Source organism: Cyanistes caeruleus, chromosome 8 (assembly GCF_971803275.1).
Source record: "Cyanistes caeruleus chromosome 8, bCyaCae1.hap1.1, whole genome shotgun sequence".
Taxonomy (NCBI): Eukaryota; Metazoa; Chordata; class Aves; order Passeriformes; family Paridae; genus Cyanistes; species Cyanistes caeruleus.
Genome location: NC_141708.1, coordinates 7,661,997 through 7,687,572, shown reverse-complemented (window position 1 = coordinate 7,687,572; position 25,576 = coordinate 7,661,997). Strand labels below are relative to the sequence as shown.

Sequence of the window (25,576 nt, the reverse complement as noted above, 5' to 3'; positions counted from 1 at the left end):
ACAGGTACAACTCTGAGTATACACTGAAAGTAATTGCTCTGAGTTTTGATGAATGAGTTCTCTCAGGAAGAATTCAGCTTCAAGGGGAGGTTGGTTCCTATGAGTGTTGCTAGAGGTCTTTAGCTGGTAATTGTCACTTGTGAACATGGCAAAATGTGACATTCTTGGGTTAGAATGGAGCACTGCCTGGTTTGGTTTGAATTTCCTGTACTCTGTGGCCACTCAGTAGAGAATTCAGTGTGCATTCCTGAAGCAGACGTTTTCCTTTTACACAGGTGTTCCCTTTGAGCATGCTGCTTCTCATTGTGCAAAGTCAACAGCATTGATCCATAGGAAAAGCAAAACCACTCCTGCTTTTTTAATTGCTTCTCCAACTGTTCCAATAGCCAGCAGTCTCCAAAGCCTCCTTCTACAGCATAACAAAAAGTATTTGGGCTTGATGTGCTTGGTATAGATAGAGAAGCACACCACCTTAATTAGCTGTGGTTGGATTGAAAAAAGGCATAGGGTCTTTCATTTCACTGCCATACAGAACACACAGGGAAAAGTCAATGGTAGCTGGATTGGAAGGGACAAAACTGGAGAGGAGTGGGAAAGGGAATGTGCCCAGATTTCTTGTGCATTTCAGGTAAGGTAATGAGGAGAGAGGGAAGGACACAAGAGAAACGAGTTATTCAGAATATGTGTGTGCTGATTTCAGGATGGAGTGGTGGAGCAGAAAGCTTTCCTCCCTCATGGACAGGAGCATGATAGAAGTATTAAATTTTCTGAAACCCTTTGTGATCTATACTGCTGTCTCCCAGGTTTTATGTACTGCACGTCTATAACTTTTTTCCTGGGAATTAATTGATACAGAGTCCTGCTTAGTGTGCCAGGTGTACTGCCAATAACTGAGCAGTGCTCTTTATCAGAAACATACTTTTATATTTCTTCTCTTACTGACAGCAAATGTAGATGAGGAAGGGCCTTGGAGGCAGAGGTCAGTGATCTATGACATGTGAGAGAAAGGCAAGGTCACATCTTGCTGAATATCTTCTTTTGGTATTATTCTAGGGCTGTGGTTCGAGCTTACCATTTCTTCCTGTATAGTGGGAATTTTATTTGGCTTATTTTTATATGGCAGTAATGAATTATGCTTCCACAGTAGAAGAAAACATGAAAAAGTATAAAAAAATAAAAATTCAGTTACATCTTTTACATTCAATGTAGTCTCTCAAGTGGGGTTTATGTCACTGTTCAATAACACACAGTCTCCATACGCTGATGACTAATGGAGAAAATTGTTAGTATCTTGTTCACAAAAGCATTCAGTGTCTCTTTAAAATTATTCTATTGAATCTCTTGACACTCTTCAGCAAATTTCAGCTCAGATGTTGAAGTGTCAGTTATGTCATCATGTTGCAAGAAAAGTGCTTGGTTATAAAGTCTTATCTCTGTGCTTATCTCCTTTTCTCAGCCTTCTTGCAGCTCTTTCCTATCTGGCAAATAACAGGAACAGGTTGAACTGAAGGTACATGAAAGCACAAGCACGAGGGCTTGTGTGACTAAAACCCCTCAGGAATAAGAGGAGTAGTAACTAAGGAGCAATCTAAGGAGTCTCAGAGCATAAAAATTGAGAAGCATTAGAACAGAAGAAAAAAAATATTTTTTTTTTTTTCAGAGTTCATTTTCTGTTTGATGTTTTCAGTCCTGGCTCTTTGATAACATGAAGCTGATTTCCGGAAAGCTCCCTTAACTCCTCTAGTTTTATTAAATGAAATACATAAGCTGTTACACATTCCATGAGTTGTACACAAAACTAATTTCCTCCTAAAATTTTCTTTGGATTGCTGTATGTGGAAAAAATCAATAGCAAATCATTTTAAGGGAAAGCACCTTGTAAAAAGCTTTAAAGTAATATATAAAATAGAGCTCTTTTTCTGTCTCATTCTTTTATGAGAAGCTGACTGCTGCTTTTTAGAATACTGGTGTTAAGATTGAAATAACAGTAATCTGTACATGCAAAGTAATAGGCAAAATGGGCCTTTTGATTATTTTACTTTCTTCCTGCAAATCTGATAAACAAATCCATTGTGCTGTCTTGGCTGTATTACTCTTGGTCACTATCAACCTTTAAAACTATTTGGTTACAGTGAAGGGTTCATTCATTATTGGTGAGCCATAGCCTTTGTCAAACCAGAGGCAGTGTTAATTGCACTCTCTATTTCTTTGGTGATTAAAAGATAAATAAATGTAGGAGTTGAATTATAGTATTTTAACATCAGATGAAGGTTATTTATCTTTTGCTTTAAATTTCTTTTCCTTTCAGTATTTCCATGTTGTTTGGACATCAGAGATGCTTTCTCAAAAGTGTTGACTCTCTTCATATGCTAAGAGAGCATGAAAGGCTGAGTTTCTGACTAGCATAATATTTAGTATTGAATGGTGTTAAAAAAGGGAACTGCAGGGCTGTTTTGAAGTAGCATTTCTTCTTCTGTCTTTGCAGTTGTTGGTATTGGAAAAGGAACAAAAATGCTGGGAACTATGTTGGCAGGTTCCAAGGTAAGGAATGCTAAATGACTTGTATTAGTGGGGGTTTTGTTTTCTGGGTTTCTTTTTTCTGTCAGTGAAGAGCTGAACCAACATATAAATATGTCAGCCATGCTGCATATTTAGTTCAGATGTGTAATTCAGCTCTTTTTTGCAGCTAGTCAGAAATGTGCTACTCAGACTTTAATGTCCAGACTGGTTATTTAAAAATCTTTGTTTGTCTCGGTTCTCTGTGAAATGTTAATAAATACCAAATTACCATTTTACAGGAAAATTTCTATACTATTTAGTGTACTAAAAGAAGGAAAAGTAATTAAGATGTTGCTTAAAGTGATGTTTTGGGGATGTAGTTGTGGATGACAATTCAATTTTTGGTAATTTTCCTTATGTGTAGATAACTTCATTGATATTTAGCTTGAAGTAACAGATGGTCTTTGTTGCTTTTCTGTCTTCTTAAATACCATGAGGCCTTAAGAGGTGCGTTTTGGAATTTAGAGTGTTTTGGATTGCATTGCTGCTGCTGTAGAGGGATACTCTACAAATACATTAGTAGATGCATGTGAGAAGCCAAAGGTAGCAAAAGGCCTGTGACTGCATGAGAGAATCCAGACCAGAGCCTTGACAGATAGAAATTTTGTTCATTGCTGGTTTTGATTTTACTGTGTTAATTTTACTGTGGTGACCCCCCCAGACTGTGTTACATACACAAAAAAATGCAAGTACTCCTAAGAGTAATGTCCCAGTGTTGCTTCCTTCTTCACAAGTCAGATCGTGTGGGTTTAGCCGTTATTTTGACATGAGAAGTTTAGATAAGAATGACAGATGTAGAAATCAATTCCAAATTTCATCTTGAATGCAGGAAAAGTCAAAAATGCATTATATTCTGCCATTTATCCCATTCTCTTCTAGTCTGAGCACTTAAAATCTTTTACAGCTGCTGAACTGATAGCTTAAAGGTAGAATTTGATTGACAATCTTCAGTTAAACTCAGAGGCAAGTAACTGGACAGAAAAGAAACTGACCAGGATAAAAGGACACAGCTGTAGAGTCTAATCCAAAACCCATGCTAGGCAGTGCCAGTCTCTGCGTTGGCTCTAATGGGTTTGCATTTGGTTTATATGACTGCATTTCAGAGGCATCTGTGTTTTGAAACATGCAGTAAACAGCTGGATTTACAGTGGAAATGTAAGCAGTTACCACCTGACACCTCCTTTGAAAGAACTTTAAAGTTCAAAGAACTCATAGATTTACTTCAGCTAAATTAATCATCACAGCTAAATGTGTAAATTGTTGATTTAAAAACACGTAAAGCAATTGAATTAGCTCTTAAGCTGAGGTTCACAGTGGAGACTGCTGTGATGGATGAAGTACTTTCAGCCTTTGTGGCAGAAGAGGGTATGCTCAGGTTCCTTGACAACTTCACTGTGAAATCCTGTAGCCAATAACAGGGTTGTCCAGCCAAACCTTGTTTTCTGCTGGCTCACAGGGGCTTAGAGCTGCTCCTGAAGGGTGAGACAGTGAGAATGTGCAGTGGGGGCAGCCTGGTGAGCCAGCACAGGCAGATCCATCCCTGGCCTTACTTGGCTGTGGGCACTTGGTTCAGTGAAGCAAAGATACATCTTTACGGAGCTCAGCAGCTCTTCCCCTGCAACTGTTCCTGTGTTCTCCTGCAGAGGAGAATGTGAGGTACCTGACATGTGTGCCCAGTATGGAATCTGCAGCATTAATTTGGAGCCTTTCTTGTCTCTGCCTTCCTACTTTCTATTTGTACTTCAATAAATTAGGCATGCGATAATTTGTGAGGCTGAAGGAAGTTGAAGGATCTCTCACAGGTGTCTGCCTGTTGGGATTTTGACCACACTGACAACAGCATCTCATTATCTATCAAGAGATAAATTCATGTCTAAATAGGTTTGTGTGTCTTTTTGCTTTCCATGCCATGTGTTTGAAATTTATACTCTTATTTAATTTCTTTTCCACTATTTTGGGTGCTAAAGTGTTTGTTGAAATGTGATGTTTTTCTTTCATTCCTTTTGTTATTATGAAGATTCAGAGGAGCTGTCTGACCCTCCCTGGCCAGGATTTACTGTTTGATTCTAGGAATGCATCTTGTGAAAAAACAGTTCAGTCTATCATTGCTGGCAGCAGAGCTATGTGGAGTGGCCAAAATGTATGGTAGTGCAGTAAACTCCATATGGTGACTCTGCCCAGGAATTGGACTGGCTCTGACTTTTTCCCAAACGTTGTGTGAAATTTTCCTGACTCTGTGTGGCAGCTCTAAGCTTTATCCCTTGGTGTGCAACTCACAGAAGTGTTGCAAGGAGTGTTAATCTTGATGAGTAAACCTAGTTCTTCATTGGTTTGACCTCCTTAGGAATTAGCTCAAGACAAACAGAAATGTGCAGCCAAGGGCAATACCTGCTTAGTGTTCCAGATTTCTCAGTGAATTCTTAATATTTGTCCAAAAATAGAAATATGTTAAAGCTGGCTTAGCTTTTGTTTGTTTGCTTTTTGTTCTTTAAAACGTTCCAAGTGAGAGGGAGAAGCTGAATGCTCTTGGATCTGGAATTTAAATACTGAGCATTTAATAAATGTTCCACAGGAGAACCACTTTTTTTTTTTCTTGTTCTGGGACCTGCACTTGGTCTTGTTTGGACTTTCTGCGCTTCAGGATTTTTAAAGGTTTTTTTTACCATGTTGGCAAAATAAAGAGAGTAAAAAGAGAAAAGATTCCATTCTTCACCAGTAAAATTAACATGATGGGAGTAGACCAGTATTTATGATAGTAAATTGTTTCTGAGCAATTCAGTCTTGGGTATGATTTGTCTGTCTCAAACACAGTGTAGAAGTGTGTTTTTCTGGGAGGGAAATGGTTTAGAAAATGGTAGCACAGTTTCCAAAGTGGTAGGCCCATTTAAAACTTCTCATCTACAAGAATGTGCTGTTACATAGAAGCAATGAGGGAAATGATCATGTACTAATCAGAGAACAAAAAAATGAAGAGCACTAAGCAATGAAATTCTTCATTAATCTAATACTTTCCATTGGGAGGAGATGTCTCCCAACACATACAGCTTTTATGGATAACTGAAACTTTCAGACTTCAGTTCTATGCTTAATTTGCTTATTTTTCAGTGACATAGCACCTGGGTTCAGCCTGAGAGAATTTTAGTCCTGCTAGTGTGAATGAAGAACTTCGCCATCCATCAAATTGCCCTTGCAATCACTGCCTCTCCATGAGTGGAAAGCTTGGGGTATATTGGTTTTATCTGAGGATGCAACTTCTTGTCATCGTCCACATACAAAATACCTCCCCAAGTGCTCAGTGTGAAGGAAAGTCCTGAGTACTTTGCACTGATGGCACAAGCTTGGGCAATGACTGGTTAAAATAGAAAATTTAATCTCAAAAGTTGTGGCTTCTTCAGAATGAATTTTTCCAAAAAAAAAAAACCCCAAACCTCTGGGTAGAGTAAAACCCAAACTCCAAGTGTTCTCAAGCCTAGAAAAGGAAAAAGAGATTATGGGCAGAATGAAGATATATCCATGACCTGATGTGTGACAATTTTCATTTCATGTAATAGTTAAAATTTGTGTTCTTTTGAATCCTGGATAGAAAATGAGTGCTCGGTCAGTGATTAGGTTTTAAATCTTGCCAGTCACACTTGTATGGCATGAGAAAGGGCTTGTCTGAGCAGGAGTTGGTTCAAATCACCTAGTGGAACTTCTGAGACATGTAAATTACTTTTTTGCAGTGTGATTCTGGGATTAGAGTTTGTGTATTGCAGAACTGTTTCTCTGGAGGGGTGGCAGAACAAAGTGTTCATAAACAAGATTATTTCTTTAACTCCTGTGATTATCTTACTGTCCTGAAAATAAGTTTTTATTTATATCCCTTCTCAAACTTTAAGCTTTCTCCATGAATTAATTTTTTTTTAATTAAGTCCTTTGCTTCCTTCTTTTGGCAGTGAGTTCAATGAATTAATAACGCATTAGAAAGCACATCCAGTGGTTCTATAAGGAGCGAAACTAATGAAGCCTTTACTTGTGACTTTGTTTGTTTACAGCTCGTTAGACACCAAAGCCCCATGTGGACTTTTTTGGTATCCAGTAATACAGGGGGGCTCCCTCTGGACCCTTCTTAGTAGAAGCTGCATTAGATTTATTTCCTCTATCTGTCTGTTTTCAGGAGGCTTGTAAGAACACGGCATCTCTGAGACCTCTATTCTTCTGCCAACATTTGTGTGTTTGCACATTGACATGCACACCATGGTGGTGTAAGTGCTATTTCTTTAGAAATTCTAATTTTCATTTTAAATAGCCTCACTGTGCTGGTTTGTTGCTTCTTCTTTTCAGTGTATTTCAGTGTTTGTGCTCCAGTTCATTTTTGAGTTGCAAGTGCAAGAAAATTGAATTGACTTTACTTTCAAAGGATCCTCTTGGTGGTGTGTGCACTTAGTTTAAGTTTTAAAAATTTCTCTAGGGTATCACCAGTTGAGCTCTGTGCTTCATTGTGCTTTCTTTTAGAGTTGGTGAAACCAGACTCTCTTATTCATATAGTGCATAGAGATGTGTTCTGTTTCCTTTTTCAGATTCTGATATTTTTAACATTGTCTTGGAAGGGCAGGATTTTTGGGTAGTGGTAATATTTTTATTAGACTAATTGTTATGGTAAAGAAAACTAGGTGTTTGGATATGCAAGTCCTCTCTCAGATCTAAAAATAGAAGCCATGGATTTTAAAAGTAAGCATATTTCAGATTTGTTTAAAGCTTAGTCAATAGGTGTCTTTCAGACCACTTCTGAAATAAAAAGTAGGTAATGTTTGTGAGTGTGGTATACAAACAATTCTGTGTGGGCAAGCAGTTATATAGGTAATACCCCAAGAGTGCTCCACAATACCTTCTTTAATAAAATACATTAGGAAAACTGTTTTATCTCCTGAGTGGGGCACCAAGGATTTGTTCACAATGGATCAGCCAAGCTCCCAGGCACAAGGCAAGGAGGACTGTAACTGCTTGCTTGATGAGTCTTCAGATCCCACCTTGCTTGTGTTCATCTGTTTTTGCTTTCAAATTGTAGTGTTTGTCTTTGAGGATTCCAGGTTGAAGTGGTTTCTTTGCTCTTTACCCTTTTCTCTCAGAAATTTTTCATCTGCAGCACCTTGTCATTTTTCACTCTGTGATTTATGCCACAGGTTTACCTTCTCACACCTCTTTGTTCATGGTATCTCATCCAGAATAACCAAGGATCTGACAGAATTTCTTTTTGTAGTGAGATGGGAGAGGTATCAAAGTGCAGAATGTGACCTGCTCATTTAAAGAAAATGGATTGTAGCTACACAGAATGTCTCTGCTTTGCCTCTGTTCAAGCCCAAAGAAATTATTGTTTCTGTACAAGGGAGGTGGAAGAGAGAAGGAGATGATAGGGTTATCTCCTAGGAGAAGGAGAGAGCCTGGTATGGTGTGACATGTGGAGGGGTTAATGTGAGATAACATCATAGTGTGCCTGAAATCCAATATCTCTATTGAGTCCATGGGTTTTTTTGAACCCAGTGGAGTTATGAATTTTAGTTCCCAGGCTTGTTTTGAAAGATGTTTTATGGGTTTTCCTTAAGGAACAGGACTGGCAGATTGGAGGTGGAGTGATTGTTTTATGAGAAGTGCTAACCCATGGACAGATGGATGTGTTTCAGCCCTTGTACACTGGCTAGATGAATTCTTCCTGACATGTACTGGTGGTTTAATTTCACCCATTTAGTTATCATTTTGAGGGAATATATTACATTCCTGAAGTACAGTTATAGGACAGAGAAGTCTTGACATTTCTGTTCTATGGTATTCATTATGTTATTGTGCAAATATTCCAGGAATACTTCCTTTTATGTTTGCACAATACAGTGCAAAGATATCTGTTAATAAAACTTATCCTACTTAATGTCTATAGTCTTTAACACCAAATCTGTTTTGCTGAAATAGTTTGGTGGGGTTTTTTTAACCACTGCTGACACCTGAGAAGGTTTCTGCAGAACCAAAACTTTGTATTGTAACTCAATGAGCTCTCTACAGCAGAGGAGATTGGTTCAGAGACCCATTGTGTGTGCAAACTTGGCACTGGTTTCTGTCTTGTGTGTTATTTTACCTTATTGGCAGTGAATTTCTTGTTCCCCTGATGCCTCCCTATATTAACTGGAGATCAGCGTCAGTTTGTGAAATCACATTGAACACAGTGCGATTGTCTTTCTTATTTTGTCAAAAGGAAAATACTTACATTAAAGGAAGGCTGGGAAATGCATGAATGAAGTTGGTTTTGATGTGTTTTGAGAACGTGTAGAAGGTGTTGGCAAAACTTGAAGTGGTGTTTGTACAAAACGAGTTGCGCTGAGAGAATGCTAAGCCAGCACAGTGGGGGATGCAGGAATTGGGAAGGGCTACAATGTTAGAGGGATGAAACAGCCTTACACACTGTCAACATCTTTAATTTCCCATTACTGCAAAACATGTGATACATTTTTAACCTGCTTTTTTTTGGTAACAAATCGTAGCAGGAGAGGCTGATTTTAATCAGAATTTCTTCCCTGACCAATATCCCTAAAACAAAGTTGTAGAAGAAGCTGTTGAACAGTATAGCTACATCCTGTACTGCAGTGATACTATTAGTAAGCTGGCTTAAGATGCTGTGTAGTGCTCAAGTCTCTTTTATACTCACCCCAGAGGCCTAATCTATTAATAGCTCAGCTTCATGCTCTATTAATATTCACACTCTTTTTTAAACTGTTGAAAATGTTGTAGAGAAGAGACTGCACCTATTGTGCTGCTCTTTCCTCCCCAAATGCTGAATATTTAAGAGCATATTCTGGTGTGATTTTTCTGTTCTTTCATTCATGAGGTCAGTGGTGCTTTCTTCCATCTTGACCTTTCTATAATTGTGCATATGGCTGTGCTTCATGTGCAGTTCTTGCTTGGATTCATTAATAAAATCAAGACTGCAACATGGCAAGACTTTTTTCTCATTCTCTATAAAAATAACAGAAAATAAAAAGGATGGTAACCAATTTAGATTAGCCATTCTACACTGTTTTCCCTAGTATTCATTTATAGTAATTTGGAGATGCTCTTAGCACTGCCTTTTAGAATTTGCTGCATCTTGGCCTTAGCAATGGTTTTGAATTCAGCCAAAGGCTTTCATACATTCAGTTTGATCTGTGATATTGTGTGTAGCTATAAAGTCTTACCCTTCTGGAAGGACTGTCTTCTATTTCTGGACAGAGAATTATGTATTTCCTTGAAATTCTGTTTCCCAGATAGAATTTGGAGGTCATCTTTCTTTATCTGTTTTATCTGTGATGTGAGTACTAGAGGACAGAATGATGGAACAGGTATTAAAGCTGAGGATGACATTTAAGAGCTGACCTGAGACATTTTGATGAGTGAGGGAGGTTTCCACAGAGAGCAGTTGCCAGAAAGGTTTGCATAAAGAAACTGTGGGTTTCAAGCAGCCACCTTTGCACATTAACCTGCATCCCCTCTTGGATGTTGTGAGCCTGCAGTGTGTTTGTAGGTGATGTGTGGCCTGGTGCTATCTCAGGTGATGCGGTATTCCTCTTACTGTTGGCATTGTTCTCCCCCTTCCCTCCTTTCCTGTGCTCCCTCTGACTCCAAAATTTAAATTCCATGCAGCTTTTAGCTAACACCTTCAAGCTTTTCTGAGTTACAGGCGAAGTATCTTCTGTTGTGTTCCTGTTAGAGGGGGTTCCAGTCCTTCCTTCACATGAAAAATCTAGCCATCCCATAATGGTTGAACTCTTTAAAATAAGCTGACATAAGAGATCAGAAAATCCTGTTAGTCCACAAAGTAAAGATCAGATAGTTCTTCAGCAGTGACAGTACAATTACAGCATCTAGCAGTAAATGCAATTTAGTGCAGGCTTAGCACAAAGTCAGCTTTTTCTTTTAGGAGAAAAAAAAGAATGGTAGAGAAGTTGTAAATGTTTATGTATATCAGAAGGTCATGTTTGGTGTTTGATAATTTTGAATTTGCTCTATTGTAAAACATGAAACTCCTCCCTCATCCTGCAGTCTTTATTTTGCCCTCTGCAACCTGCTTTTAAGAGATTAGGGCTCTGTGCTTTTAATATATTGGAATCTGCTTAGTGAGAGTGCTTTGTTTTGGAAAATAATTGAAACTATGGCAACCCTTGGGTTTTTTTCCAGCTTATTTGTCTACCTCATGGACTTCTCCGTTTTGGTGGATGATTAGCATACTGGAAACCACTGGTAGCTGCTAATGTTATACAAACAACAAAATAAGTTCTGTAAATATTAAATCCAGAACTGGTTATTTGTGATTTAGAAATCATTGAACACAAGCTGCATATCATTACAAAGCTGGGAGTTTAAGGCCTCTTCACTATCTCTGTGGCCTAAGTCTACAAGTCTGTGAGTGCAGAGCAAATGGTTTTGGCACAGGAGCACTAATTCTGATCAGTGCTTGCCTGCTGTATGCTCCCCCTGATTTCCATCAGGTTCTCTAGAGCACTTGTTTTATGTTTGTTTATGTTCAAACTTGTTAGCCACATGCAGACATTACATAAACTGAATTTCTGTTTCTCTTTAATATGACTTCCCTTTTCCAGCTTTCAGTCTCTTGCACAGGGGATTGTAGCCTTAATTTATTTATTTTCCTTTTACACTTCTGTGTTCAGTTGCTGCTGTGATGAGAAAATGGGTCATCCTTGGATGAACTCTTGTGAACTGCCTCTTCCAGAGAGCTTGCTTGCCTGGGAAATTCTTGTAGTGGGAGCCATCTTAAAATCTTCCTGACAGCTACTGGTGACCTTGTTTCGTAATTACTTGTGTTTCTGTCTAGCTCTTTTAAAGTGTTGCTTCTCCATGTATGAAAAAGCTTTTAAAACACGCTATAATTTAAGATTTCAAGTCTCTGGCTTCTTTCCAAATAAAACCTTGATGTCTCAACAGTTAAAACTGAGAAGCTGTGTTGCCTGGTCTGTCTGGCATTTGCACTGATAAGTGGGGCAGACATGCCTGGCAGTCAGCCCAGGGGCTTCAGCCTCCCAGAGCCCCCCCGGGTGGGGTTGTGCAGCTGAAAGCTCTGCTGGCTGTGCAGCCCCTGAAGTGGGAGGGGATTCTTCCTCCTTCTCCTCCTCTTCTCCCTTTCCCAGTTAAATATGTATGCTGATAAAATCTTGCCTTCATTCTCTCTCTTTTTATGGATATTCTTTCTCATTCTGTGTTAGTCTAAGGACTTCTCTGAAACTGGGTATGAAAATAAAAAAAACAAATTGTAGCTGCTCTCTTATTAAAAATATTGAAAACATATGCTTTATTATTTGTGAGAATGTTGACTGTGCCCTGTGGTTGTGACACTAAAACAAAATTCCTCTTCCCAAGACCTGTGAGATTTATTAGAGTTTTGTAATTTGTTTCTTACAGATTGTTGTAATCCTATTTTTTATCCAGTGCTGGCTTTTTATGGGGTGTTTCTTTCTTGTCATGGGTATGGTGCACAACCACCCAAGCATTTCATTGTGTGTCTGGTCTTTTTGGGGTTGCATCCAGCACATCCCCCAGTCTGTGCTACAGAGTTTGTGCATTATCATTGAAGAAGGGCAGTGGATTGTCTCTGTAAAGTATCTTCTTAAGGCTGTCTTCTCACTGCTGTGAATGGTGGGGCTGTCAAGAGCTTCTGCTCACTTCGCTGCCTTTTGTTTCGCTTGCCATAATGGTTTTCTTCTTTTCAAGAAAATGGTTTTCTGACTGGCTGAGAGACAGCCATTCCCTAACGCAGGATAGTTTTGGAAAGGTCTGTTTGTCCTCAGGGTACTGTTGCACGGTTGTGAGGCTCTGCTGTGGGACCCATTCTGTGTTGGAATTAATGCATGATGCTGCAGCACTTGCAAGTCATGACTGGGAATGCTGGATCTCAGCTTTTAATGTGCTGCACTTGCATGTTGTGCAATCCCATAGGGAAGTTGAGGTGCTGCTTTTAATCTTTAAATTATTTGGGTCCTGGTCTCTTGAGAGGAGTAGAGGACAAGGACGTAGGTAGGGGCTGTTGAGTGGCAGGGTGTTCTCTGAGGAGCTGCAGTGTAGGGACACTTTCTGTCACAGTCTCCTCTTGTCAGGCTTTGCCACTGCTTGCGACACCTACTACCTTACTTTTTTTGTTTCGGGTTGAGTGGGTAGAAGGCAGAGTGTTGTGAGCAGTTTCTGTCTGTGTTTCTGCAGTGATTTGTAATTTGGGAGTACAGAGAGAATGCCCCTAGATGTATTTCATAAAACTGGAAGAAATAAACGATTGCCAACACAGGTGAGAAAAGGTCACTGAACACTTATTAAATGACTCAGAATCTATTGGGTGCTTCTGGGGGCAGTGTGAGTGAGAGTCTAAAGAGTGTTAATGCTGAATTTTGACACAAATAATTCTGGACTCTCATAATATCTTCTGCAACCTCCAGGTTCTGCACTCTACCAAAGGGGAAGATGTAAACCTTATCCAGTGGCAAGCAAGAATTATGATATATAATTGTAGATAGCCAAGGGCACTCCAGAGGCTGATCATAAACCAACAGTAATTCTTAATTTCCTGACCTGTTATAGCCTTCTTTGTGGATTATTGCATTGCTAGCTTGAGTATTTTGTGACCCTTTAAAGGCTCCTGTAAGGAATGGGGATTTGTGACTAATGTTTAAGGATGTTCTTTTTACTAACTGTTTGCAGTTTTGCTCCCCTTTTGCTCTTTCTGCAGAAATCAAAGGGGAAATACTGAGATCTGGACTGTATTGTTCATGCAGTTTGTGTTTACATATTAACAGATGAGACATTTTCTCTCTATTGCTGGCAGGTCAAATACAACATGTTATTGTAAGAGACAGCCTAAAGCAAGATAACCAAAAGCAGAATTAAAGGAAGTAATTTAAATTGGAGTAGTTTGAGTATTTTGATTTGGAAACATCAGAAGACAGAGTGTGAGTTTTCAAATTTTCAGATTTAAAATTTTACTGAACTGCTAAGATCATTCATCATGCTTAGGATAATGATGATCTGCTCTAGGATGGGTGCTAAATAGTGTCTTTCTGGGAATGCTATTAAATGCTCAGAACCAGATCATTAAATATCTCAGAAAGCAGCCAGTTTTATGGTCGTAACAGCTAATATAGTAGTAAAAGATAATAGACCTTAAAGTTTATTTAAATATTTGTTGTGGAGCAGCATTCATCCATTCTTTCTTACGTTTCTTTTTTCATGTATTCCAGAAGTGTGTAAACTTGAAGGATTTTATTTTAAAATGCCTAATTTTGCAGAGTTATCAGACATTTGCAATATGTTGGAAAAATGTAGCCCTAATGTGATGGTGTGGTTGAACCTGGCTGGCAGCTAAAACATCACACAGCTGTTGGCTCACTTCTTGGAGTGGGATGGGGACAGAATCAGAAAAAAGGGAAAACTCTTGGGTTGTGTTAAAGGCAGTTTAATAAGTGCAATGGGAACATCTGTGTTATCAACACTGCTTTCGGTATAAATCCAAAGCATAGTCTCATACCAGCTACTATGAAGAAAATTCTCTGTATTCCCAGCCCAACCCAGTACATGAAGTAAGCAAAGAATACAGTTATTTTTATGTTAAAGTCTACACTCTGCTGCCTTTTGTCTGGCTATTTCTGCTGCTTCCATCTTGCAGCAGTTGCTTGAAGAAATACATCGAAGTGGCAGATTGTCACATGGAACAAAATCAAGGCATGTCTTACTAGCCCAGTGGTGTGGGTGTGATTTATATGCCTACACTGTTATTACTTGAGCTTGTTTGTACTTTTCAAGTACATGAAGCAGGATGCATTGCATCTTGGAGTAAAATGTTAGTGCTTATGCCTGTTTGGATGTTTTCCAGAGGAGTTTGGTCAGCCAGCTTCTAAAAAATACATCCTCAGATTGGTATTAGTTCAACTGTAAGTTCACTGGAACCTTACTGGGAAATAGTGGAACACACTTTGATTTTTCTCCCCCACACTCTCTGGACTTGTCATAGGGAGGCTGAGGGGAATGGAATGGGATAGGCAGTGGGTCAGACCATCCATGTAATACCTTATCCCTGAACTTGACTCAGACTCAGATTACAGAGTGAGCTTTGGTGTGTTGACAGCCTTGTGACAAGGCATGGAGCAGCTGGTTCAGAGAAGGCTCTGTCAGCTTCAGCAGGTTGTGCTGTATGCTCAGAGCATGGCAGTTCTTTGGGTGAAAACATGGTAAAGGAGGGCATCAGGTGAAATGCAGTAAGGACAGGAGCTGCTGTCCTGGTTGATTCCCTCTTACAAACTACTGACATACACATTGAAGAATTTTTTAGAGCAGAACCCTGAAAAACCCTGAAACAAATATCCAGAGAACTCCCTATGAACAGAGATGTTACTCAGCGACCTTGAACTCTTGTGCTGGTCACAAGGTCCTTACCACATCCCAGGAATTCAAAACTGCAGCTTCAGGCTATTGCATATCCCTGCATTTCATGGCAGAACCATTGTAATGCTTTGTCTTGGCAGTGGGTGTTTTGCTTTCACAGGTGAAGGTCTTTGTGTCTTTTATTTTTCTTTTTTTTTTTTATAATGTGCAAAGGAACAGAAAAATTTTCTGTGAAAGGTACTCCTCTGTGCCTTGCTTCAACTGTGACATATGACACCCCACAGAGACTTTGATGTTACTACCCTATTATTTTCTTTATGGTATTGATGTATTTATAGTAAAAATTAGATTCCATGTTGCTTCTTCCTTGGGTTTCTAAAACCAAAATCACAGGCACATGTAATACAGGATTTACTTTTTGTTTGATTCTGCGTCTTTTTATTTTGACTTTTTCTTACCCTAAGTTGCTGGATTGACCACTTAGGCAGTATTATTCCTGATTCTGATTTAAAGTAATTTGCAGTTGCAGTCTTTATCTTAAAAAAATAAGAAAAAAAAAAATAAAAACCTAAGCAACAACCTCAAAGACCTGACTCTTTAATCTCTCTTATTCCTTCCCAGAAGTACACTGCCATTGGAATGCTGGGCAAGGCTACTGATACATTAGATGCTACAGGAAAAGTAACTGAAGAAAAACCTTATGGTAAGCATTAATGTATCTGCACACTTGATGTAATTTGAAGGCTTAAGTGGTATCTGTCATAGGAGAGCGGAAGAGATGTTTGGGACTCTGAATTAAGTTTAAATGTGAAATTAAACTAAGATTATTTCATCTTCAACTTCACTGCTCATATAATTCAAACCAGCTTCATGCAATTATGTCCAATGCAAGTGTTCATTTCTGCTGGAAAAAAACAAACCAGGCATCAGATTAGGAGGGAGGAAATAGAATTGGGCAGGACTGTGTCATTTTAAATCTTTGACAGGCTGACAAATGACATGCTGTGTCCAGTAACATTTTCCTCTCTCAGAGTATAGTCCCAGGAGTCCTCTCTTTGTAAAACTCTGTAAGGCCAGTGGAAGAATAAAGTATTTGGATCTTTCCTCTAGGACACCACTTCACCTACAGACTGCTTAACATTTAATGAGGATAGCATAAACTACATTCTACATATGGCTATCTTCCAGATCTTGGTCTTGCTTGCATCTTTAATAAATGAAATTTTCTGACTGACAGAGCACAGTACAAGGGTTTAAAGCATCAGAACTCATCCTGGCTGTGGTTTTGCTGGGCATCTTAGAAACAATATAGTAACACAGAAATTGTATTTGTTATTAGTTCTTTCACAACCTTGGGGAAAAAAAAAATTAAAAAATAATAGGTAACCAGTTGCTTAGCAACTCTGCAGGTCTGACATTCTTCGTACCTGGTAATAGATACATGAAGTAAATAATGTTTTTTTAATGGCATGATGAAAAAGCCTGGATTTCACTCCCAATCTCCTTTCTTTTGCAGTTTTCCTTTTCTCATGAGGCAGGCAAGAATGAGTTTCTTTTCCACATTCTAAATAGTGTTATTTACTAGGCAATGTTATCCAGAGGTGTTGGATCATTTATTTATGCTTCAGGATCAAGTTCTGAGTCTCTAAGCTTCTGGAGGCCTGAGGATCCACATGGTGTTAGAATTGCCAATACTTCATGATGGTTGAATGAAGTGATGATTCACTTTCTTGGTATTTATCTGTACCTCTCAAAGTGGAATTTTGTGGTCATGCTGCACTAAGAAGTATTCAGAGATGCTAGATCACATATGAGCTGATTCAAATGATAGCATTTCAAACAGATGCAACTTCCATGGTCAGTTAATTAAAAAAAATTAAAATCCATTTTTTGAAACACTAGTTTTGCTTTTTTCATTTTGTATTCTTTACTGCAGACAGGATTTAAAGTGTTGTTCTTGTGTGTCTTTCTCTCCCTGGCAGCTCCTGCTACAGCAGTTCCCACCTCTGCACCACCTCTATTACGGTGGTTTGTCTTTCTGTTAGACTGTGTGTTTGGGGAACTGATTTGGCTTTAAAATACCTCCTTTTTTTGAGTTGCTTGTCATTTTAAACTGAGATCAGTTGCATGATCCAGTTCATCACATGGGCTGTTGACGAGCAGCATTGTCTTTGCTGGGGCAGTGCAGTTTGTGGGGGGGTGTTTCTTTTTGCCAAAAGTAATGGCTGAAAGAAATGCTCATGGCATCGGTCTCACTTGCTTTCCATGTTGCTGCAAATCAGTCAGATGTGATTTCTTCAGAAAGAAAAGAGCACAGATACTCCTTTTTTTGCTCTCCATGGTACCAGCATGTTTTGTATTTCTCATCTTTTCCAGTGTCTTCTCCTAAACAGCTTGGTTTTCTTCTTCTTTCCATACTCTATTTGGCCCACCATCCCTAATTTCTAACCTTAATAGGTACTCCAAGAAAAGGCAAACCAGATGTTTGAGTTCAATTTCAGTATTCTTTTGACACTTACAAGGATCCTTGGTGAAGCAGAACAAGGTAATATCAATCCTGTAGTGCTGGCATCATCCAGGATTGGGCCTTAGTGCAGAAAAAGGGCACTAAACCAGTTTGCAAGATGTGTAAGACTCTTCTTGTGTGACTTCACTGGAACATAAGAGGAAAGTGCCTGCAGAAAGTTGCCAGCTGTATTAACTCTAACAAAGTGTTACATTTGAGTCCTCAAAGTGTCCCTAGACAGCATCTTAGGAAGCAGTGTGCAGTTAGTTACAGTGTCAGGATGCACTGAAGAGAGCTCCTTGCTTTTAAGTCCTTCTGAACTTCTGGAAGCTTTTTTTTCTTACCGTACAATGAGTTTGCATTTCCACATGAAATTAAATTATGGTTTCATACTGCTGCCAGGCTGTCAGATGCTGACTTTGGAAACAAGTAGCATTTAGTATTCCTCTGATGCTTTTTTGAACACATTAATGTTAGTAGCCCTTTTTTAATATTTGTAACTGTGTATTCTGAAACCCACTTCCTTCCAGCTGCCTACAGGCTATATCCAGACATGGAGAACAAAATTAATGAGGCATTTCTCAGGTCTCTGATGATTATGCTGAAATATATGTTTAATAGAGCTGCCTGAATAATTTGGAAAGTGTAGTTCTTTCAGGATTCTGCTTGTCTGTTTTCAAATAATTTGTGCTGCGTCAGACTGAATTGAGGTCATTTGCTGAATTTCTGGTACACTGTCATGGATAATTCCTGTTTGGAGTAGTTTGTTAACAAGCACAGGGCAGAATCACCCTTCAATGAAGGCTTTTTGAGGTTGTGGCACAACTGGCACCTTTTGGTTTGGTAACTTTATTTTCCTTCCTTTGTAGCAGGAAAATCAGTCAGTAGTTGCCTGTACTCAGAAGCACACCAGATCTTAGCAAACATTTCTGTAAATATTTACTTTGATAACACAAAACACAACTCTGGTTTGTTAAGGGCTTAATGCATCAGTCTTCACATGGGGATTTTTTGCTCCTGAGGCAGAGGTTGCCAGTATCATGAGTGACTTCCTCAGAGGCCACATGTAACATCTCAGTCAAGAGTATATGAGGTCAGATCCAGGTGTCTCATTAAATACCTGGTCACAAATGCAGTTCATGGAGTGAAGATTGGAAGGAGAATTCCAAGGAACACATGTGCTTAGGTCTTAAATACTGAATTTTAACCTGAAGCAGCCTGGGGTTCACAAGAAGGCTGGCAGGATCACTGTCATGGAGCTGGGTCATGCTGACCTTCCAGCCATTGTTGTGATATGTTGCTAAATAGAAGTAAGATTGAAATAACTGTGTAAGAAACTCTTCAGAAGATTCAGAGCTACTGTACAATTGAGTTTGTTGTTCCTAGCCTGTATTCTGATGTAAATTAGTCTCTCTCAGCATCTCAGAGTTTTGTGCCTTGCAACCTTGCTGTTAATGACACATCTTGGGACAGCTGCTTGGGCCTAGGGAGAGCATCTACTCTTGAGGCTGCAAAGATTGCTTTATAGAAGTGAGGAGCCACAGGATCATTTCCCAGAGCTGCTGCGAAAAGAAATCTCGTCTTTTTTACTTACAGCATGAACTACATCTGGCTTTTATGGTTTGCAAGTAAAGGTCTGTTTCAAAATACAGCAAAGGCTCGATAAATAAATTTGATTGGTTTGTGTTCTAGAATGCTGTTGATTTAGCAGGCATAACACTAATTAAATATAACTTATGAGAAACAGGGCTAGTCAAACCCTAGACAGTAGAAATGCACTGAAGTGCATTGTGATTACAGATCTTATGTTTGCACTCTCTAAACAAATTAGGGATGAATGTCATCTCTGTTGAATAGAGCTTCAGAAGACCAGTGCAATCAGCTACTTAGCTTCTAGCCTTCAATAAAAGTGGGACAGATGTCTATGTGTACTCTTAAAAGAAAGTACATTGCCTAAACCAGCTGTCTTTCTTTTACAGAATTTTGTTAGTAAAATTGCCTTACTTAATATATAACTATACCCCAGAGTACATTTGCAGGTTAGTTGTTTGACAGGGAAATTTTGATGTGTTGTTTCAGATAAAGTCTTTTTCTACACCAGTGGTTTTGTTCTCTAATAATCTGTTGTATTTTTCCCTGCAGTTAGGTTCTCTTAGAGAGATGTTCCCAGGGTTAGATGAGCATTTTATTCTTTTTTGTGCTTTTTTTAAAAAAAAATAAGAACATTCCAAATGTTGTAGCTTTTACATAGTTTCCAAGAAAGATGAATTTGCAGCCTCAAAAGAGGGGAATTACGAAAGAAAACATTAAGGAGGATTTCTGCCCTTCTGAAAGTATCCAGATTGTCCTGATCACCTTGGACAGTTTGTTCCACTTTGTGGTAATTCACATTCCTGCTTACAATCTGGTTTTTATCGCTTTGCTTTGGTGTTTTTCACCCCATCTAAATTCAGAAGAGACAGAACTTGTATCTGCTTGCAGAATGTGATTGATGCCATTAGTGCCATGTGAATAATCAATACTAACATACTGTTTTCTTTCCACAGACCAAGTAACAAAAGGAGATCTTGAAAATGTTCTGCAAAAGTTCACAGGGGACATCATGCAAGTTCCCCCACTGTAAGTTCCATGATATTCAGACACTCTTGACAGTTGTGTTCAGCTGTCAGGACTTGCCAACAGAAGTCAGTTCTCTCAGAAGTATTAAGACACATTTTGACAAGAGGATAGAGGCCAGGCAGTCAGGAGTTTAACATTTGCAAGTGCAGGTCATGCCCATTTGAAGATCCAGCACAAATGGTGACCTGGAGTCTGTGGGTGTTTTGGGTAAAGTAAAAAAAGTCTTGAACAGCTTTGCAGGACTTGTCTTATATATTCCAATCTTACTGACATTTCTGTGGAAGTGCCTTAAATGACTTTGAATCAGTTTTTTGAAAACTTAGAGTATGAATGAGTAAATAATGACTGAGCTTCTGTAGCTTAGCAAATTTCTTCTGGTCAGGTGAGCCATAGTAGCTGGCAGTGTGCATGACTTAGCTTGTGACAGATGGCTTTTATGGTGATTTAAGCTAACCTGCTTTCCTTTGCATTTGCCATGTGTCACTTACTGTGGTTCCAGTGTGAGCCCTGTAAGGTCAGTAATGCCCCACGTGTTCTGCTTCATGTGATGTGTTTCAAATTGCCTTCTAATATTGTGAGCAAGATCCTTTTGGATTTTTCTAGGGTCATCTTTCTGTCGTGACCAGAGTGGGAGCTTTGGTTCCATCTAATCAGTGAAATCAGTTTCTGTGGTTCTGTAGTGGTTGGCTAAACATCCTAGAACATGGCAGCTGCTGTTGGGGAAAGCCCCTGGTGTGGGACAACGAAAGGTGCAATGTAGAATTACAGGAGTTGCCTGAGTGGCTCCCAGTGCTCAGCTCAACATAACACTGAAACAGAGGATGCCCTGCTGACTTCTGAGACACGGGATGTTAGAGGCAGCTGCAGGTGTTGTAACTCTTATAGAAACCCTTTTATTTCATAAACTGCAAAGTGAGTGATAAAGTGCTTTGAAATCGGTACAGCAAGAGAGAAATGCAGGGCCATCTCTTGTTTTCTGGTTTATGTAGCTTCTTGTAAATGGGATGATTCTGTGTCCAAGTGTTTTCAGCAGCACTTGCAGGGTTTTTGTGGGGTTTTGTGAATGCTTTGAAAGTAGTAAAATGTGTGCTACCCTAGTACAATATTACCAGGATCTGGAGAATGGGAAGCCTGTTCTGTTACAGCCGTATGACACACATTTTCATGCTCTGTCTGATCAGCTATTCTGCTTTGAAGAAGGATGGAGAAAGGCTTTCAACTCTGATGAAGAGAGGGGAAGCAGTGGAAGCAAAGCCTGCTCGGCCAGTGAGAGTGTACAGCCTTTCTCTCCAGCAGTTCCAGCCACCACTGTTCACGCTGGGTAAAGGTCAAAGATTATTACATAGAGCAATGCTCCCAGCTTGTTAATGTTTATTTACACTCAGAATGGGACTAAGAGAGTGAAATGGTTTTCATTTCACTCAGCTACTTACTTTGGTTTGAGCCCATGTGCAGAGACTTTCACTTTGTATTAAAAGCACCGTATTTTGGTTTTAAGTTAAGCTGATTATATCTAATCTCTCAGGGAAAATTCTGAGAGTGGGCAGGGGATTATTTGCATCTGTCCATGATTTTGCAACCTCCAGCTCATTCCTCTCTCAGGTCTGCTTACTTCACTTTACCAGTCTTTCACACAGATGCCCAGACCTGCTGGCATCACTCCCAGGACCAGTTTCAGCTACTGTCAGACCCCTTTTACTTGTTGAGGAGGCAGGATCTTATCCTTCCATCTTGTCATTCATCAAAAAACTTGGGTAGTACATTAAGAAGCATATTAATAAATAAACCAAAAGAGACTCTTGTAAATGTTTAATGCTACTGTAAGGTCAAGATGATGCATTGCATTGATCTGTCTGCCCAGTTGATCCCCAGTCCTGTGATGGACCAGATGTTTTATGATGAGCAGGTACAAGTGACGGAACTCAGTGCTGTGTGACTTCAGCCCCTGCTTTATTGTTGAGTGACAAGTAGCTGATCACTGGCAGAGGGGGAAGGGAAGGGCTGAGAGAGCAGGAAAGGTTAAAGATGAATTTTAAAATTTTAATGGAGCTACCTGTCTGCAGTACCTGAAAAGCATTGATAGTCAGTTTAGGCTATACTTGAAATAACTTGCTTTCATCATTAGAAATATGAATCAACCTGAAATGCTTAAAATGAATAGGACTGAATCATTTCTTAACATACAGGTACTGAAATTCTGGTGAGTTAGTACAGTTGCCATTTTATTTGCTTTCCCTCTTATCTAGCTTAGCAATTTCACCCTCACATATGTTACAGGATGAATAATTGATGTTGTGTCCTATAAATATTTTATCACTGGGTTGTTTTCTTAGTGCATTTTTACATTTATGTGGGGGCATGGCTTCTAGGTAAAGTAAGATTTCATGTGGTACTGGCAATTTACCATGTCACTTTTAACATTCCAGATGTTGAATGTGGTGGTGGCTTTTATGTCAGGAGCCTGGTCAATGACATTGGCAAAGGTAGGTATGAAAAAAACCCATGACAATGTAAGGAACAGTGTGTGCTTGTGAAAAAATGTTGTCATTCTGTATGTCTCAAGTAACTAGACCTGTGTGTTATTTTGCAGAATTGTAGTGCTATCACTTGTTTTTATATACTCAGGTAATTTCCTTAGGGGCATGGGGGAATGATGGCTAAATAATTGCCAGGGGACCTTGGGGGCCAGGTGATAAAAATGGAGCAAGCAGCAGCACTGAGCAAGATAATGCAAGGCAAGGGGGGGACTTTTTTGCTTCTCTTTCTTCTGTTAAAGCTAACTCAGATTAAGGATGAGAAGAAAAGAAATACTATCTTTTTAAACATTATTCATCACATTTTGAAAACAGATTGCACAGAGCATTACCATGCACATAATAAACCCGATATGCTGGAAAGATTTCCATGCTGGTGATGATTTTTTGAGTGTTTTCTTTCTCCTTTGCCTGAACTGTGAATAGGTTTGCTTTCCCATAGGATTATTTGTCTTGTGCTCTGTATCTATCAAACTGCATGATGGAGAATAGATAATCCATTTCAAATTTTTTTTTTTTTTAAATGATACATTTGCAGGAAGGCAAGTAATGTGGGATAACCCTATGAATTTCAATGTTGGTATTTGTGCTTAGGCAAGTCCAAGTTTCTGTTACTGCCTTCTGAGCATACTGGCTTATGTTTGGCCCTTTAATGACAAACCAAGATAAAGTCTGTCCATGGATGGCTTCTTTTCAAAGACTGAAAATGAAATGAAAACCTTCTTGCATCAGAAAGGAGGGGGGAGAATATTTTAGTGGACCCATGTGCTTACAAGTCAGTGCTTGTTGCTGTTATGTTTTGTAGCATCTTGATATGTAAATATATCTTGCTGGTATTTATTTAACATGGGAGAGCATTTGTATATATTTTTTTACTTTTCCTTATCTTAGTTTCTGTTATCCTGATAGGCAGCACAGGATAAAAATATTAAAAATACTTCTTGAAGGCCTCAAAATGTGTGGAAAAATAGTTCATGGTCACTTGAGAATTTAGAATGTTCTGCTTACATCTTATTATGACATTATTTCCTCACTTTTCATTCTGATCTAAATCTGGAAAATTCTTGACAGCTTTCTGTCAGATTCTGAACTTTTTACTACACTGGACAGCTCTTGAAATCAAAGGACTTCCTTGGGTGAAATTCAAGAAGGTATAAACAAGTGGTAAATCTTCATGACCTCTCTTGTCAAACAAAGCAGAATAATGTAAAAAGCTACATACAAAAATATATTTTAAGTGAGCTGGAAGTGGTTACATTTTTAAATTTTTTTCCATGCACTTTGTCCAATCCCTCTTTTTTCCTTTGCTCCAGAGCTCTCCACCTGTGCCACAGTGCAGGAGCTGACCCGCACCAAGCAGGGGCCGTTCACGCTGGAGGAACACGCCCTGCAGGAAGACAAGTGGACAATTGATGACATTGCTCGGTCCTTGGAGCACTGCACAGCCCTGCTCCTGGGAGAACCAGCTCGGAAAAAATTGAAGACAGAGCATCCTGGTGAAACTGCTGTGGTCTGTGGGGATAAGCTGGGTCAAGGAAAAAGACTGAATGATTGAGATGTTTTAAGATTGGATTGGGATTGTCTCGCCTCCTGTGTAAATCTACAAGTCTCTGCTGGGAAGGTGACAAACTGGAACACAAGAGAAATTATTCTTTTGTTTCCTGGAGTTAGAATGTGCACTGAAAATATCCAGAGATAACTGTTTCTTGATTGTTTATTTTCCTTCTTGCACACTGTAACCGATGCCAAATTTTTATAGACTTTAAAAGATCTTTCAGGGTGCAAGGTGGCTGCTGTTGCGAATTCATCAATAAAAAATTATATACAATAATGTCTGATAAATGTGCTCCAAAAAAAATATATCTTTTTCTTTGCAGCTGGTAGTCAAATCTGGAAATACCATGGTAACAATTCCATCATAGCTTAAAGGACACAAGAATGTGGTGTGCTTTCTTGAAATCCATTTCAGAATATATCCATTTTACTATAGTTTTTCCTATGCAGATTGTTCTCCAGTCAAATGTTCCTAGAATGCAGTATATGAAGGTGCTAATGTTTTAAGTTAAGTCTGAAATGTCAGCCTAAGGGAATAGTTTTAAGTATAAACAATCCCTGAAGATGACTGGTTTGTGCCTGCATCTTACAAAAAGGTGTTATATGAATTGGTGGTTCCAAACTTACTTTCAGTCTGAGAAATTAAATAAATATTCTAAAATTTCTCATTGCAGTATACCCTTCCAGACATTTATAGGTTTTATTTTTGTTTTCTATACAATAAGAAACTGAATTCTATGCAAAATTAATGAAAGTTTTGTTTAGAAGGACAGACCTCATTTTATTCAGTAAACAGTTTTTTTCCTTTGTATATTCTTATAAAGAACTTAAAGGAAATGTTGAGAATAGCACAAGCAAATTGAAATGTTAGAGCACTATAGCAGCAGGATATTAAAAGAACAATATGGATGAAGTAATTAATACAAGAAATTATGATTTCAAGGATGGGAGAAAAGCTTGTGTCCAGTGAGGGAACAGTGGGAGATTTTTGTTTCTTTTGGGGTGGGTCTTCTGGTACTTAGAGTAGAAATGGAGAAGATTTTTTCCTAAACAAATCAAACCAGAAAATTTCATTTTCCAGTATACTTATATTGAATGATCCAAGACTTTAATTTGAAACACAGCTTCTCTTATTGTCAGAATCTGTATTTTCCTAGTTATCCCTGTGGTTTTCTAGATTAAGTTCTCATTTTATTTTTCTTCCTGATTTTTGAAAAATAGCATACTAGATACAATTCTGTTAGTCTGCTTCTTTCATTTTCAGGGATTTGTTTCTTTAAAAATCAGTGCAATGGAGAAATCTCTATTAATAGGCTACATTTGGATACAGTGTTGTAAGTGTCTAACACTTTCTTAACCTCATCTGTTTGTTTAATGCTCACCAAGCCTTTCTTGCTATTCCATTTAAGAGCCCCTGATATTT

The 25,576-nt window shown here is 38.8% G+C and overlaps 1 protein-coding gene across 2 annotated transcripts in view; it reads left to right on the top strand.

The window, feature by feature from the left end:
• Positions 1-24,427, top strand: part of TRUB1 (TruB pseudouridine synthase family member 1) — a 29,215-nt gene extending 4,788 nt beyond the window's left edge. Inside the window, exons 3-8 of one of the 2 annotated variants that reach the window (XM_086899075.1) lie at positions 2,486-2,541; positions 15,562-15,643; positions 19,993-20,065; positions 21,247-21,386; positions 22,492-22,548; positions 23,913-24,427. In XM_086899075.1, the coding sequence (XP_086755201.1) occupies positions 2,486-2,541; positions 15,562-15,643; positions 19,993-20,065; positions 21,247-21,386; positions 22,492-22,548; positions 23,913-24,154 (650 nt within the window). In that variant the 3' untranslated portion in view covers positions 24,155-24,427. Of the gene's footprint in view, positions 1-2,485; positions 2,542-15,561; positions 15,644-19,992; positions 20,066-21,246; positions 21,393-22,491; positions 22,549-23,912 lie in introns of both variants that reach the window. The other variant, XM_086899074.1, reaches the window with a different exon arrangement.
• The last annotated feature ends 1,149 nt before the right edge of the window (positions 24,428-25,576 follow it).